This window comes from Squalius cephalus (genome assembly GCF_949319135.1).
Source record: "Squalius cephalus genome assembly, chromosome: 23".
Classification (NCBI taxonomy): Eukaryota; Metazoa; Chordata; class Actinopteri; order Cypriniformes; family Leuciscidae; genus Squalius; species Squalius cephalus.
Genome location: NC_137144.1, coordinates 24746437 through 24764177, shown reverse-complemented (window position 1 = coordinate 24764177; position 17741 = coordinate 24746437). Strand labels below are relative to the sequence as shown.

The 17741-nt window shown below is 40.8% G+C and overlaps 2 protein-coding genes across 2 annotated transcripts; both read right to left on the bottom strand.

Moving 5' to 3' along the window:
• Positions 1-1702: 1702 nt before the first annotated feature.
• On the bottom strand, positions 1703-2963 carry LOC307151673 (von Willebrand factor A domain-containing protein 5A-like; the record flags this gene model as incomplete). The annotated part of the gene is made up of 4 exons (XM_079859789.1): positions 1703-2057; positions 2171-2294; positions 2372-2511; positions 2954-2963. 4 exons carry the CDS (start codon positions 2961-2963, stop codon positions 1978-1980), a joined length of 354 nt encoding a protein of 117 aa, XP_079715915.1. The 3' UTR covers positions 1703-1977.
• A 2890-nt stretch (positions 2964-5853) lies between these two features.
• Positions 5854-17339, bottom strand: LOC307151778 (von Willebrand factor A domain-containing protein 5A-like). Its single transcript, XM_079859928.1, has 12 exons — positions 17281-17339; positions 16397-16599; positions 16093-16315; positions 15847-16013; positions 15654-15768; positions 15405-15580; positions 14856-14944; positions 14640-14784; positions 14478-14557; positions 14287-14401; positions 14043-14201; positions 5854-5980 (listed from the first exon to the last, which is right to left on the bottom strand). Exons 1-12 carry the CDS (start codon positions 17318-17320, stop codon positions 5873-5875), a joined length of 1620 nt encoding a protein of 539 aa, XP_079716054.1. The 5' UTR covers positions 17321-17339; the 3' UTR covers positions 5854-5872.
• Between the last annotated feature and the right edge of the window lie 402 nt (positions 17340-17741).

The window sequence follows — 17741 nt, the reverse complement described above, 5'->3', positions numbered from 1 at the left end:
TATAATACTTAACATATTTTACCGTTACAACTATAGAATTACGCTAGAAACTAGCGTAGGTCCTTTCAGCCGGAAGTTGAAGTCCCGCTTAGCCGGAAGTAAGATGACAAAATTAGCGTAATAGAATGCCGAAGTTATGACGTCATTTTGTAGGACAACCCGGAAGTTAGCGGCGCATGGGTTCCCTCGATCGAAAAGCAATGCATTTTCCCCATAGACTTTTTGGAAAATTGCAAAAAATATAAATAGAGAAAAAAATAAGATCTGTGTTCAACAAGAGTTGTGACCCTAACACGTTTTGTCTATCAAGATAATCTTTACAAGTTAATCCAAAATCTATACATTTTGAAGCCTAAATAAAGCCGTCAGATATAAAATGCTAACGGTAGGCTATAAACGGACTACAGCACACCATGGCCGCGGATCAACGTCATCATCAAGCTTCCTCAAACTTTGTTAACCAATGTTTTATATTTATCATCGTGTATTTTATATTGTGTGTGTGAAAAGCGGTTAACGATAACGTTAGCGACATGGTGCAGTGCTTTGTAGTTTGTACCTGACTGCAATCACCGCTCAGTGGTTAACACACATGACGCCACGATCTGGTGGTCCGCGGCGTTCTGCTCATCAGTTTCAGCGGCCCACGGGCAGGTTGCTGACAAATGCCTCAACAATTTCCCACATGTGGTCCATGCTCATTTTATTCATGAAGTTATAGTTCATCCTTAATTTTAATAACATTTAATGTATTTTCTTAATAACAACAAGTGAAAATTAAAAAGTGATCAGCAAACCAGAAAGTGCATCATATTCAGTTTATTAACTTGCCATGAATTATTACACAAATGTTCAGTAAATGCATGAAGAGGTATGCCTAAGCTAAATATTGTTTTGACAGTGGCATCATAAAATGCTTGATATATGACTCATACCATATGGAGGCTACAGTAGCCTAGCTAAAGTGAACGATAATGCTAACTAACGTTGCCATGCAAAACTCACCACAACTAACTTAGTTAGTCTTGTCCCTCATGCTGGCCCTTACAAAACCCACAAGCTGACCCTCGGACACGCTACACTCAACTACATGACCCGATTTGAAGTGGTTTTCACCCCTTTTAACACTTTTGTTTTCCTCCTTGAAAAAAGCCATCATGGCAGCCAAGGAGATCATGATTGCACTGATCAATCTACCGTGCAAAAAACGCAACACAGGTTTTTTTTTTTTTTTTTTTTTTAATGATCTTCAGTCTTCACAGACTTTCGCGGGGTTTAACCGGTTTAACCAGACAGTTACACGAGCTCCACCAATCAGATGCATCACTGTGGGATTGTTCAGGATTGTGGGTAATGAAGTACTTCTCCAAGACATCGCGAATAAAAGGCATTTATCTCAAAACAAGGTTAGTGCCCCATGAACTTTTGGCGGTTATATGAGCATATACAATCGCTTAGTACAGCCGAAGCTGGTTTTAAGTCTACCATGTATGGTTACGTTTTTATGGCTTATACCCCAACTGTCAATGGAGAAATTTTATTGAATTTTTACTTCCGGCACCGGCTGTGGGCGGGACTGTGATGCTCTATTTAGAGCTTGATTAAATACATGCTTCGTTTATAATGGGGAGGACGTCTTAAGCTATGAAACTTGCAGGACGTTTTAATGGTACAAAGACCTCTTATATACCAAAAGATCAAGGCAAATTTGGTTTCTCATGTCATGACCCCTTTAAATGATTATATCTTGGGGGGGAAATTACATAAGAAGAAAAAAATCCAGAACTATTTTTCACTTTGGTACAAAAAACTCAAATGATCTTGCAGGTCACTCACATATATTTTTCCAAACTGGTGTTGATTTGAACAAATTAAACAGATTAAACCTTAAGGAAACAAGTAACGGAAAAACAGTAAATGAAACTGTAGTAGTTCCTTTGTCTTCTGACGGCACAGGAAGTAGACACACTGACGTCTTCAGATTCCCAGAGTCTCTTTGGTCACCTGACATCCGAGCAGGACATTACACACACTCACACACTCAGACAGATCGCCCACTGAAACACACACACTCAAATCATCAGTGTGTGTCAAAGAGCTGAAGATATTTGCTCAAGCGTGTCTTGATGAATGCTGACTGAGTGAATGTGGTCTGGAATGGAGATCTCACCTTTCTGAGAGCCGATCCATGACGCCGCCTTCATGGCCACAAACTGCCACTCGACCCGCTGGTCTATTTTACAGCCGTATAACCAGATCAGAGCCAGGAGAGTGGCCCATACTGACCCCTCCACCTGTGCACAAACCATCATACACTGCACTTGTTACTGGACACAATCACCGCTGTCTTATTATTCATCACATCTCTCACCTGTGCTGGCTTCTGATTGGTCAGCTCATCCTCCGTCTTCCCAAACGCATCAGCCAGTGTGGCGTCCAGATCCCAGCAGCCTGACGCCTTTTGGAGAGAAACCAGCTGGAGTAACGGGTCCTTCTGAGGATCAGGAGCAGCTGAACACACAAAATTATGTTGTTCATATTATGTGCATAAAATTTGTTTAGAAAGACCTTTGTCATTGTCAAAAACATTCTAATAATATATAACAATAATAAGTATTTTTAAATAAATCAAAATAAAATCTAATGAATTTTATGACCTACTACATTTGTCAAAATGTTAAATATATCGATACAAAATATATTATATACACAATAATTGTATTATATACAATATTATATACAAAATAATGTTCAGTGCATTGGGGCTTTTACCTTCTGTTGGCTCGCTACAGTCACATTGTAACTCTGAGCATAACCATTCACCTCCAACCAAATCAGGGTGCCCAAAAAGAACAGACAACACACACAAATTTATGATATATTATTAAATGATTTGTACTTAAAAAAAATCTTATTATTTATTTGGGGGGGGGGGGGGGGGGGGGGTAGTTACCACTCATCATTATTCCACATTGAAACTCTGAATATGAATCTGAAAAACATTTGATTTCTCATATCATTGAGGTGAACACAAAATGCATATTTTTATATGATTTCTTTTCAAAATTAAATCATGACAAACAAATTCAGTCAAGTGTGGTTGAAGTTCAAGCTCAGTCAACATTTCATTACATACAAATAACAGATTGAAATAGTCAAGTTACAGTAAAAGCAATTTATACACACACAATAGCTGTGCTTCCTCTGGAGTCAGGAGACGGTCAACACCGCTGCTCATTTCCCATTTTATTATAATCAGGCTACCAGCTAACTTCAACATTTAAGACAGTTTCAAATCTTTTCAGCTCAAAACTCAAAACTCACTTTCAGACACCAATGAGTGTTAGAAATAACTTCCTTGCGATCCAATGGGGATTCTGATCACCGAATGAGGCAGAAATATATTTATGTGCGATGCTAAAGGCTACTAATGCTAGCCATTGCAATAATAAATACACGTTTATGGATAATACCAGAGACTGTTTGAAGAACGTAGACAAATCATATTATGATTATAATCCTATATTTATTCGGTTTCATATTTTATCTGTCTCTTCCCTGTGCCTTTGTTGATACTGGAATAATATGTCATAAATTACATGCACTCCGGTTAACTCGTATAACTCATAACTCCTGTTTTCTTCTCGTGAAAGGATAACAGTATAGTGAAACGGGAGTGAAGGGGATTTGGATTGGAATCCACTGCTGCTTCAATGTTTATGTAATGAGTGACTATAATCAAGGTATTAATCAATATTTTTCCTTCTAAATATCACATGAGTTGAATGACTTCTCTGGAGGTTTTATTTTGTTATTGAAGTTACCAGTGTGATTACTGAAATGTTCTTTTCATGTATTCTTTTTAATGTCTGTATTTGATATCTGAATGCAGTAACATTGCTTGCTTATTTATCCCAGCTTCCAGAAATTAAATATGGACTTTTGTTTTTGACACATAGGGGTCATTGAAGTCTATAGTTTAAGGGACCATTTGTCAGTTAAAGCCTATATTTTCCATTTAGACTAAACTGTCCTATCCTGAGAGAAAGAATTTGTTATCTTGATGTTTTGAGACGACTACGTTGGTACGTTCATAGTTAGAGCCTGGCCAAATCCAGCCTTGGAAAAGCTGTGTGTCGGTGTGTGTGTTAGTCTTCTTGGTTGCAGGTTAAGGAACCACTGGCATTATTGGAGATTGACTGAGTTGTTCGGGACACGCTGGCGCCCAGAAACCCAAATCCCCGACCTGGAAGGTCACGACGTGCCTAACTTCAGGGTCCGAGTGTCAGCTGCATAATCTATGGAGATATGCTTCAGTCTATGTATATGAGTGGAAAATTACTATGTTTATCTATTTCTTAGCCAATGAGAATCACTCAACCTGTGAGCAATGACGTAGCTTAGACCTTGGGTATAACTGCTGTCTGTGTGTGTGTGTGTGTGTGTGTGTGTGTGTGGTATAACTGCTGTGATCTTTGTAACTGTAAGCGAGACGGCCTACGAACTCCTGTGTGAGTCTTGAAGCTGAACTTCTGCTGATGAAACTGCAAACTATCTTCAGTAAAACTTTTCTTCAATTTTTTCTTCTTTCAAACATCTGGTCCTTGAGTCCTAAACTGTTAACCCCCGACAGGAGAGATCGCTCGACCCTCGTCAGATAGCATCATTTTGTGGAAAATTAATAGAAATGCTTACTCTTTCTAAAGAAATGTGATGTAAACATGATATTTTATCAATATATTTCTTAATGTGTAAACCTTTGGATTTAAAAGCCTTATGATTTGTGCATTCCTGTGATCATAAATAAATGAAAGTAGGTGCTTTTTATGTAAAATGGTAAATGGTTTGATGATGTGCACTCCTGATACAAATTAATAAATTAATGTCAGGGTAAAAAAAATGTATTGTAAAACACTGGCCAAATATCAATGCTGGAAAGCAAACGTTCGCTTCTGTCATGCTCATTAGCTGGTGGAAAGGTGGGGTTGTGTGACGTTGTTCTATGGAGGCGTGTTAAGGGTGGGTTTTAGGGTGGCAACTGACCTGACAGTGGAAACACAGCATGATTTTGGGCTCAGTGCTTGAGGTCCAAGGCTACTGGCCCCAGCCAGAACACTGTTAACCCTGGCTCGCACTGGCCCGACAGTGGAAAAGCGGCTAATCGTCGCACTAACCGTATGTCTGCACTCTTCTCTGCAGCAGGGGTCCTGTCACAGTCTGTCTGCTGTCTTTATTAACGGCAATGAAGGCTGTATGAACACTGCTCACTCCTGCCTGAACACTGAGCTCCACTATCCTGCTCCTGATGCCCTCAACATCTGAATCACATGACCTCTCCTCCTGCTCCAGAAAACGGATCCGGGTCCGAGCCGCCAGCCGGTGGACAGACAGCCTGCAATGGCAAGATAGGCAAAAACTGTTTACTGGGATTCATTATGATCAAATAGCAGATGCAATTAAATAGTATCAAATTGTCAGTAAATAAACTACATAAGTAAAAAAGTAACTTTGATATGGATGCACTAATATTAATCCTGGCCAATACCAATAAGCCAATAATTATTTTCATGTTATAGCTGAAAAACAATAATTGGCTGATATAAAAAAAAAGCTATTTTATTGTGTCGAAAAATAAACAAAAACACTAAATTGATAATCAAATGAGGTATGACTATCTATATTGTAATGGATTGTTGATTTTGTAAAGAAAAAGTGTTAAAAAAAGTCTTAAAGTGTTGTCCTAGCATGTGTTGCATGTAACACGTTACCCCAGCACTTGTTATAGATCTAGTCATTTAAAATGTGTTTTAGAGGAGAGTTGGTCTGAAGCAGGACTGGAGCTGTTGTCAGTGTTTGTATATGTTTGTGTGTGTTACCCAGTTTCCTCAGTTGGTTTGAGGCAGAAGTGGAGCTGGTTTGTTACTGGTTGATCTTTAAGCCTGTATTTGAATGTCACTGTTCCCTCAGAGCCTCCTGAACTCTATAAGAGAGGGAAAAGGCAGATTTCTATCATCTTCGGTTTTCTTGGTTATTTTGGTCTGGACCTAAAAAGATAATTATACATTTGGTCCTGATTCGCTTCACGTTCATATTGTAATTTTTAGCACCGAACCTAAAGATACAAAACAAAAGGCTTTTATTATGTATATTCTAAGATGGTATTTACCGAACATCCAAAACAAGGTATTTTTTCCAGCTGCACAACTCGTGAAGTGCTTACAAAATGTTTAAAGGAGTCAAAAGAGCAGCAGGAATCCCTCCGTCACACACACTAACAAAGATTTGCAGGTGAGACGCGGTTCTGATGCCTGTACTGAACTGTGATGGGAAACATCATGACTATGACAAGAAAAACTTTATTAGGGTTGCCTTTTTGTGACATCAAGCCCTGTGTTTAGGTTATTTTCACTTTGATTTCTAATTTCAAAAAATAAGAGAGAAGTCTTGTGGCTGACGCGTGTTCCAGGATGCAAAAATAAAAACGAACTCTTTCTCTTGAATCACGGTTGCAGGTTTATTTTAACAAACAATATGTGACTTCTGTATATACAAAATAAAACGTTCCTTCCAAACACTGACTCGTGCACATGCACGTCTATAAACTGACAGGAAAAACACGGTCAGAAAAACCGTGCGACTCCTTCTCCATCAACCCTTATCTTTTTTTTTAGCACCGTCGTTGTCTACGTGCTTAAAGTGGCAGTACTTATTGAAATTACAAATGCAACGCTAAAATCCAATTCTTAATTATCTACATTATAAATCCTAAATTATGAATTATGTGGATCATGAACAAAATGAAATATCAAATATAAACTTATTTTACGTTCTTGAATGTAAAACAAACATTTGGCACCTACATTACCGGCCCCTAATTGTTCTAGTAACAAATACCTTAGAACAATTACTGTATTTCTCTTAACTATGCACAATAAACAGTATTCACATTAGAAAATATTCTAATTTCTCACAAAACAAAGATGCTATTAATAAGCAAGTTAAATGTCTATTGCTTAGTCATTTAACCTTTCCAAGATATAAAGTCCATTACCACTCCATTTCTTAAGGAGAAATAACAAAAAACAAAGAGAGCCAGAGGTTACTAGCACATGGCTCATCGTTGGGGCTTAGTCTTTACCACTAGCCCAATCAGATTCCACAAGCAGACAAATCTTCGTAATGGGTCGGTCCAAGATGTTAGTCTTTGTCTTTATCCTTACTCTGCGAACAAAACCCTTCTTGTCTGGGAAAGCTTCGATGATTTTGCCCATAATCCAAGAATTTCTTGGCGCACAGTCATCTACGAGAAGAATGACGTCACCTTCTGCAAAGTTCCTAGATGCTGTGGCCCACCGCTGGCGCTCTTGGAGTTGAGGTAGGTACTCTTTAATCCATCTCTTCCAGAATAAGTTGGACATATATTGCACCTGTTTCCATCTGCGTCGTGAGTAGAGGTCGTTTTGGTCAAACAATCCTGGCGGTAACAATGGTGTTGTTTTCAGTAACAGCAGGTGATTGGGTGTGAGAGCCTCCAGATCGTTAGGGTCACTGGATACCCTAGTGATCGGTCGGCTGTTGATGATCGACTCTGCCTCACATAAAACTGTAAGAAGGCCTTCCTCATCAAGAATTTGCTCTCTTGCAGTGGAATTCAGCACCTTTCTGACTGATCTTATCAACCTTTCCCACACACCACCGTGATGTGAAGCAGTAGGAGGATTGAATGTCCATTTGATTTCATGCTGATGGAATAGATGCTGAAACTCTGAGGTGTTCCAATCAGCAATGGCAGCCTTCAGCTCGCGATTGGCAGCAACAAAGTTTGTACCGTTATCTGAGCGAATCTCCTTAACTTGTCCTCTACGAGCCATAAAACGCCGAATTGCATTTATGCATGAATCTGTGTCTAATGACGAGGCAAGCTCAATGTGCACTGCACGAATGGTCAAACAAGTGAATATGACTCCGTATCTTTTCAAGAGTGTTCTTCCACGTCTCACCTCGAACGGTCCGAAATAATCTACACCTACTCGGGTGAAGGGAGGATCATCTGGCATCACTCGCTCTTGTGGAAGATCAGCCATTAGTTGATTTCCAGCCTTTCCATGTAAGCGTCGACACGTCATGCACTTTGCAATTACTTTTCTGATGGCTGTGTTGGCCCTCGGAAGCCAAAACTTCTGGCGTAATTCAGAGAGCATGTGATTGCGCCCTCCGTGTCCAGTCTCTTTATGTATCTGTTGGAGAATTAAATCGGTGATATGAGAATCTCGGGACAAAATAACAGGCTGTTTGTTACTTTCTGGCATAGCTGCCCGGCTCAGTCTCCCACCAACTCGCAACAGGTCATCCTGAAGTACAGGGTTCAGTTTATACAAGTGACTACTGCGCCTCATACTCTGTCCTTTGTGTAAAGCAAAAATCTCTTCTGAGAATTTCTCTTTTTGACAGAATTTGATTATGTCAAGTTCTGCTTGACCCAGTTCTTCTACTGTAAGTTGTGTATGCCTAAAGCTTGCTTTGAAATGATCAATCTGATTTTGAATCAGATGTTGACTAAAATCTAGGCTGTTCTTTGTATTAGACGCACACAGCTCTCTGCGTTTTTGACAGAGACTCCGTAACAAGGCTTTAAACTTCAGGAACCATGCCACAGCTTTTTTCAACTTAATCCATGATGAGAAGTAGTTGATCAGTCTCATGAATGGAGTAATGTTTTCTTCCACTTCTATTTGGTTTACTGTGACATTTTTGATTTCAGGATCATCTGAAGTGATGTCTGTGTGATTCAATGGAATGCTGGGCCAACACTCTTCAGGACTGTGAAGAAACTCAGGTCCAGACACCCAAGTCGTGTTCTTCACGAACTCATCCACTCCTTGCCCTCTAGAGGCGCAGTCAGCCGGATTCTTGTCTGTGCTGACATGTCTCCACTGATCCACATCAGAGTCTTTCAGAATAGATGAAACTCTGTTTGCCACGAATGTGCGGAAACGAGTGGTCTCATTTTGGAGATACCGTAGTACTACCGTACTGTCAGTCCAAAACATTGAATTTGCAAGATTCAGTTGTAGTTCTCTTCTTAGAACACCATCCATCTTGACAGCAACAGTAGCAGCGGTTAATTCCATTCGAGGAATAGTAGGAGGTCTGAGAGGCGCTACTCTGGATTTGCCCATCATAAACGCACAATGTGTCTCATTGTTTGCGTTGCGCAGGAGAAGGTAGCTGACTGATCCGTAAGCATTCTCACTCGCGTCCGCAAAGTGATGTAATTGAGCAAATACGCAACTTCCAAACCCTTCAGGTTTGAGACATCTTGCAACTGAGAAGTGTTCTAAAGCAGAAAGACTGACTAACCAGTCAAACCACCGCCTTTTCACATGCTCGGGTAAGTCGTCATCCCATCCAGTCCTCAGTCTACACAGTTCTTGCAGCATAATCTTCGCTGGTAAGACTACAGGTGACAAGATGCCTAAAGGGTCATAGACTGATCCAATGACTGACAGAAGACCTCTTCTTGTAAATGGGCGATCTCTAATGGTGATCTTGAATTTGAACGTGTCTGACTCGACACACCAGTTGAGACCGAGAGCCCTCTCCAGAGGAAGTTCCTCATTATCCAGATCCAAGGTTTTCATTTCTGTAGCCAGTTCAGACTTCGGGATCGAATCGAGCACTTTACGTCGGTTGCTCACCCATTTGTTGAGACGGAATCCTCCATTAGCACAGATCTTCATAAGATCCTGACACATTAACATGGCTGCCTCCTCTGTGGCAACAGACTTGAGACAGTCATCGACGTAAAAATTCTGTAAAACCGTCTGAACCACTTCTTCTCTGAACTGCCCACGCTGATCTTCAGCACACCTCCTCAAGGCAAAATTGGCGCAACTGGGTGAGGATGTGGCCCCAAACAAATGCACAGTCATCTTGTGCTCGTTCAGTGTTTGATTGCAGTCACCGTCCGTCCACCAGAGGAACCTGAGTAAATCAGAGTCTTCATCAGACACCTTTACTTGGTGGAACATTGCTTCCACGTCCGCCATAATCGCAACAGGCTCTTGTCTGAATCGGATAACAACACCAATCAGACTGCTGGTCAAGTCTGGACCCTGGAGAAGTTGATCGTTCAGGGATGTGCCTCTATAGGACGCTGCACAGTCAAACACAACTCTCAATTTCTGTTTGACAGGGTGGTACACAGCGTGGTGTGGTATATACCACACTTTCCCTTCTTTGTGCTTCAGTTGATCATTGGACAATTTCACTGCATAGCCCTTTTGAATCAGGTTGTCCATAAAGTCTGTATACTCCTGTCTAAAGCAGTCATTCTTGAGAAACTTTCGCTCTAAATTGTGTGCTCGTTGCTCAGCAATTGGGCGATTATTTGGCATGTTGACCAATCTGTTTTTGAGGGGTAGACATAAGGAGTAATGGCCGTCTATCAGTTTAGCAGATTCCATGACCATATCCATAAACTGATGGTCCTCTCTGGACATTTCCACTTCGTCATGCTTTCCACTTTCGGAAAAATCCATTTTAAACTGTTGTAACCACAGATTTTCTAAACTGCTCACTGATATGCGGTTTACCACTGTCTTTGTTGGCTTTCTCTTGTCTGCATGACAGCAGGTTTCCCTCCAAGGTCCGTTCACAAACCAGCCTAACCTGGTCCGAACTGCATATGGCCCATCACCAACACTGCGCACCACCTCCCACGGCTCCATAGCTTTAGGTACGTTTGCTCCAATAAGCAATCCAATGTTAGCTTCAATTTGAGGTAAGTTTATGCCTTTAAGGTAGGTCCACCTTTCAATATCCTTTTGTTGTGGTATGTTTTCCTTTCCAACAGGTATTGACTTTTGCGTGAAGACATCTGGAAGATCTATGAATTCCTCACCAGACAAACTACTGATCTCCAAGCCCGACACCTTGTACGTACAGACGGGTTTCTCTTCATTCATGGTTCTTAGTAGTATGTCAGTCTTTCTCCCAGTGAGCTTCAATTCATCCATCAATGCTTCTGTACAGAACGTGGCTGAGCTACCCGGGTCCACGAATGCGTAAGTTTGCACCACTGTTTTCCCTTTCCTGGCCTTTACTTGAACAGGAACGATTGTAAGTAAACAGTCATCTTCCCCGGCCCCATTCAGCTCACAACCCTTTGATTCTGCATTAACAAAAGCACTTAAGATTGTTTGAGTTTCACTGCTTTTAGTATTCTTCTCTGATTCCACAGCTGTGTTCCTTTTCTTGATATGTAGCAACGTAGGATGAATTAGAGAACACACCTGACAACTAATTCTTCCTTTGCAGAATTTGCTCATGTGCCCTTGCTTCAAGCAGCCAAAACAAAGTCCTTTTTTCTTTAAGAACTCTATCTTTTCATCATGTGACTTTTCTTTAAGTTTACCACACAGGTCTATGGAGTGCTCACCCTCACAAAAGAGACACGTCTGCGTTGTTATCATGGAACTTGTGTTTTCTCTTGACTTTGTGTTTGGCTTTTGTTTGTCCAACTGTACATAACTTGTGGTGAATGATTTCTTGATTACACCTTTTCTTTGCTCTTTGTTATTGTTTTGTTTAGTTGTAGATGTTTTGGCAGCTGTGCTATCCTTTATGTCTCCAAAGATTGGATGAAGTGCAATTTTGGCTTGTTTATTTATGAACTCCACCAAATCCATGAACTTGACTCTCCTGTCACATCGTTCTTGAACATCACATGCAACACTTCTCCATTTTTCACGTAGCTTGTATGGAAGCTTTGTTACAATTATTTTGAGGTTTGCAACATTATCAAGCTCCTCCATGTAACTCACTTCAGCCATGGTATTACGGCAAGCTGTCAGAAAAAGTGAAAACGCATTGAGAGCTTCTGCATCCTCTGGCCTGATAGACGTCCAATTCAAGACTTTGTTCATATAGGCCACAGCAATTTTGTAGTCATTTCCAAAGTATTCCCCAAGTAACTGTCTGGCTTTGTAATAACCTTCATTTGGATGCATATGAAGACAGCTCTTTATTAACTCCTTAGGCTGTCCACTTGTGAACTGCTCTAAAAAGTAAAGACGATCCTTAGGGCTTTCAGTGCGAGATTCTACGCCATGCTCAAAGGCTCTTACAAATGTATTGTAATCAAGAGGATCACCACTGAATACAGGAATGTCTAATGGTGGCAAAGTCATCATTTTCTGTTGTTTCGCTATCAACTCTGTTATAGTATTCTGACAAGTCATAACACTACAAAGTGTTTCAATTGCGTGATCATCTGTTTCATTTTTCGCTGTAAACTGATGGGTGCCTATAGGATGAGGCTGAAGAGGTACGAATTCACCACGTTCGTTTTTTGTGTTGGTGACTGGATTTCGACTTGCAAGTAATGGAATACATCCAGAGTCAAATGTCGTTGCATGCGCAGGGCTCACTTGTGATGAACGCTCATTTTCAAAATGTTCTAAAACTCTTAATTTGGCATCAGAGGCAGCAATTACCGTCTGTAAATCTAATTCTTCTCTTTTTGATTTTAACTCTGCTTCCTGACGCTCAAGATCTTGTTTTTGTTTTAAAGCCGCTGCCTGTGCAAGCAATGTAGCTCTTTCTATTTCTGCTTTAAGGCGCACTGAGGAAGTATTGGACACTTTGCTTCCAGTGGTTGAACCACGCTTTTTGCTCCTACTGCTCAATGCAGACACAGCAGAGACGCTGTCAGAAGGATGGATGTCTTCATCACAGTGCCTAGCTTGTTCTAAACGCTCCTCAGCTGCTTTAATCCACAGTTCCACGTGTTGAATAAATCCATGTATACGACTTGCATTTGGCTCATACCAAGAGCTTTGATCCTTCTGGAATTCTTCCACATACATTAATTGCTCTAAACTGTCATTCATCTTGCTCAATTCTCCAAATGAGTCTTGATAATTCAAACGCAATTTCTGTTTAACTGTGTTCACGTTAACATCGTCTTCCATTAGTCTTTCAATCTGATTAGCTTGGCTAGTTAAATGTCCTAACTTGGCCTTTCTAGATTGAATTAATTTATGCAGCTTTTTTTCAATAGCCTTCTCTGTCATTTTCGATTCTCTTTTTCCACAAACTAGATGTCCAGTAACTTCGTTCATTTTGGCAAACTTCCAAAAATAGCGAAACAAGTTGCAGCTTACCAAACCTTTTTCCACACGCAGTTAGTTACCGTTCATCTTCTGTGGACGGCTATCCTTTAGTTCCTTGTTAACGTTATCCAAACAGTCCGCGATGTCCACGAGCATCATATCCTTTCCAAAATTCCTCTTCCACACGAAGCCAGGGTTTTTCTGACTATATGTTTAGGTTATTTCCACTTTGATTTCTAATTTCAAAAAATAAGAGAGAAGTCTTGTGGCTGACGCGTGTTCCAGGATGCAAAAATAAAAACGAACTCTTTCTCTTGAATCACGGTTGCAGGTTTATTTTAACAAACAATATGTGACTTCTGTATATACAAAATAAAACGTTCCTTCCAAACACTGACTCGTGCACATGCACGTCTATAAACTGACAGGAAAAACACGGTCAGAAAAACCGTGCGACTCCTTCTCCATCAACCCTTATCTTTTTTTTTAGCACCGTCGTTGTCTACGTGCTTAAAGTGGCAGTACTTATTGAAATTACAAATGCAACGCTAAAATCCAATTCTTAATTATCTACATTATAAATCCTAAATTATGAATTATGTGGATCATGAACAAAATGAAATATCAAATATAAACTTATTTTACGTTCTTGAATGTAAAACAAACATTTGGCACCTACACCCTGGTTTTGGTTTGTTTAGATATCTTTGGTCCATGTTGCGTTCATATTTCAGTTGAATCACACCACCCTTGTCAGCGCTTGTTTGTTGAGCACCAGGGTTCAGATGGCAGCGTTCACACTTATTCAAATGAACCGCACAAACAGAGCAATCGCACCAGGGTTCGTTTTAATCCAACCAAATCCAACATGTCAAGTGTGAACACACCTTAATTCTCATTAAAGAAACACATGCTATATCATCGTACCTCTCCTTTAAGTTGGGTGTAAATGAGTGCCCTTTGACCCTGGAAGAGCACTTTGATGGGTTGAGACAGTGTGTCAACAGTAATGCCATCTGGGAGGCTCCAGTTCACAGAGATATTAAACACATGGGGCTGCAGCGCAAACCTGAGGGACTGCATCACCTGATATAGTTTAAGAGAAAGAGAAACCATTGAGACATTTGACTAGGAAACATTTGTGCCTGTGAAATCCAGTGGAGAGCTTTACTTTGGGCTGCATGCGGTCGGTGTCTGTGATGAACTGAGCGTGACCAGATCCTTCCCTGGCCATTCCTGTGATGAGGGCGGTACTTGCACCCTCACCAATCCCGAATGAGAAACACCTGAAGACAATAAACTCTGTTACTGTAAGTGATGAAGAGATGAATGATGGGAAGATCAAACCCAGCAGACCTTTACCTGTGAGAGTGAACATGATGTTTCACCAGGTCCAGCACCTCTTTAGTGTTTCCCACCTCTCCATCAGTGAAGATGAACAGCTGAAGAGAGAAAATATCTGATTCATAAGCCTAGTTTATATTTTAACACCAATGTCAATGAGTAGTTGAGGTGTTGTCGTACCTGTCTGGGATGGTCAGGCTTACAGGGCTGACTGTAGATGTGTTTTAGAGGCTGTAAAATCTCTGTGCCGCCCAGGTCTGCTTGCATTTCCTTCACTCTCTTCAGAGCCTCATCCATTGTGTCCTGATTGTACTCGACACTCTGACTGCAGTGAAACACACACAGTCATCTACTCTCCTCTCATATCATTAGAATATTTTAAATGTAGCTACTAACGGGTAGAAAGACTCAAAACAAGAGCCAAATCCATAGATGTTGAAGTAGCATCCCATGGGCAGACTCTTCAACAGTAACAGCAGAGTGTCCTATAGAGAAACATGGAAACATAATGAAATAATTGTCTTAATAACTAGGCGGTATCAAATCAATCACCATTGAGTATTTCACTTCATCAGCAAAGCGGCTCTGTTTCTCTATGTAGAATGTGAGAGAGAAAAATGGCAGACGAGGTTAGCCTCACTTCGTATATCAGCCAATTTTCATTTTCATTTAAACTGTTGATAATCTAGCAGCTAGGAAGAAAAAGATTTTGAATATTTGATCACCAACAAATTTACTAAGCTACTACTTGGCTATTTTTGACACTAGACAATTTGAAATTCTAAGTGAAATTTCTGCCTAAAAGTAAAAAACCTCTGCCTACTCTATTTTAAAACCCATAGAGTTTGAGTACCAGAGTAACTGCTGCATTTCTGCTGTTACCGCGTTACCAAATACCAGCACATGTCTAATGTCAAAAGACCCAAAGGCACACTTAAATCTTACCTTTGCACTTTCTATGCACGTCTGTGCTCTTTTCCCATGATGCATCACTTCATCCATACTGTCTGATCTGTCCATCACGAAAATAAACTCTCCTTGTGTTGCCTGTGATGACATCACTTCCTCTGGGAATTCTGGGTACAAACTTATCATGACCACTGGGTCCCTCATCAGAGAGCCTGAAATAGAGAGAGAGAGTCAGTGAAACCTTGATCACTCAATCCCATAATGCCAGTGATCTGCAGGTCCGACCTGATGGGGCAGTGGCCACTCCTGCCTCCACTATAGCAGAGGGCTGATGGGTATCCTGATAGTACAGAAACAGCTCAACGTCCTTATCAAACATGTGACCAGGACTCAGATTCACCTACACACATAAAAACACATGCATAACACTGCTGTGCTCACACATCCAGATAAACACATGAAGACACACACACAGTACCGTAGCCTGAGTGTGATCCGGGCGGAGGAACACTAGAGGATCCAGAGTGCAGTTGGACTCTAGTTTGGAGATGGGCTTTGGAGAGCTCACATGGACACTGAGAGTCAGCGTGTAGGGAACAGCTCCACATCCTGATGAAATCTCTGAGACTATACCAGCTCCTGAACCTGACACACACACACACAGAGAGAGTGTGTTAGAATCAGCTTCTCTCCACTAATAAAGTGTGTGTAGCAGCTGCTGTACCTGCTGGTGTGTATCGGGGGTTGAGTACAGCCGGCAGACAGAAGCGCAGCGAGTGGTCGGCCTGCACATCGAGCTCGGTGACGTAGATGATGGTGACGGCAGCGTTCTGACCTGGCGACAGACAGCCGACACTCAGTCTGAACACATCAGGACTCTCTGCGCTCTCTTCCAGCAGAAACGCCTGCTGTCCCGAACTCACAGCGTCATCATAATGATCCCTCGCCTGCAAGACACAGTTATATTACGTAGTGCACAGTAAAAATATAAGCAAATCGGCATCCTGTTGGTTTGTATTTGAACTCACGGTTTCTCTGTCTTGCACCTCTGCCACAATCTCCTGCTCTCCGATCTTGGCACTGAAGTGGCAGACAGCAGCATCAGCGGGCAGAGGGAACACGAACAAGGCCTCCAGGGGGCGCTCTTCCTCATTCACATACAGCAGAGTGGAGGAGACTGTGGAGACATGATCCTGAACACGAACCTCCACTGAGATGCTCTTCAGAGGCACTGAGTCACACAAACCAACAGAACAACACCTCAAATTTAGCAGAACAACATCACAAATAAACCTTTACAGCAGAACATAAACCTCAAATAAAACAGAGCATCTTAAATACACCTAAAATACAGCAGAACATCACATCTCTCTGAGAGATAAATAAAGGAATAGACTCCATCCCCATAAATAACAGAATAAAGGAGAACAGGAAAAAGTGACAACATGCCCCGCCAGCTGACATTGAAATATACTTGATAAAATAGAAAAACCCAAATTCGGTTTTAAAAAATAAATAAATCGTAAAGATAGTTTGCTGTTTCAAATTCAGATTTCTATTGGCTATAACGTTAAATCCGCAGTGCGCTGTTGTAGACATGTACATAATCTGTCATTATTCATTATTTGTGAATTCTGGTGATGCGGTTGGTCACTTAGATTAGATTAGAAGACTGAAATCAGTGTCATCTTGACCTGTTTGATTTATGGTTGTTTTTTCCACAGCAAAGCTTTTGTCCGTCAACGCCTAAATCCACTAGTCAGTATTCAGGAATGTGAAAAAAAAAAAAAAGTTATTCATTTTTATAATTCCCAATAAACACGCAGACCGCGTTAATACAAAAACACCACAACAACATATAAGTGTTAAGTTAGGAAACAGTAAAAGTAAAAGTAAACAGGTGAATTCATACCCAACTCGTTTTTCTCATTCACAAGACCGCAGTTCATCATTCTCACAGTTAGAGGAAATGAGGATTTTACTTCCAGTCGAAAGTGAAACTAAAACAACGAAATAATGCCTTTAAATCTTCACAGACCGACTAATTTATGCGAGTAAATCCAGTGCATTTGAACGTTTCTAATAACGTTACACCAGATCTTATTCGGTTCTGTTGTGTTCGAGGATGGGCCGAGACAGCGAACTGATGACACAGCGAATTTCGCAGACACTGGGCGAAGCCGACATGAATATTCACGAGTTTCGTGTAAAAGCGCCACTGAAAATATTAGTGCACTCTCCTCGGATCACAGAAACTGTTTTCGGTAACGTAATTGTCGAATGAAGTTTTGCTTCTTTTCTAATAACTGTTTATGTATACTCAATAGTGTCGTAAATTTAATGAGACACTGATTTGTCAGTGTTTGATAATTT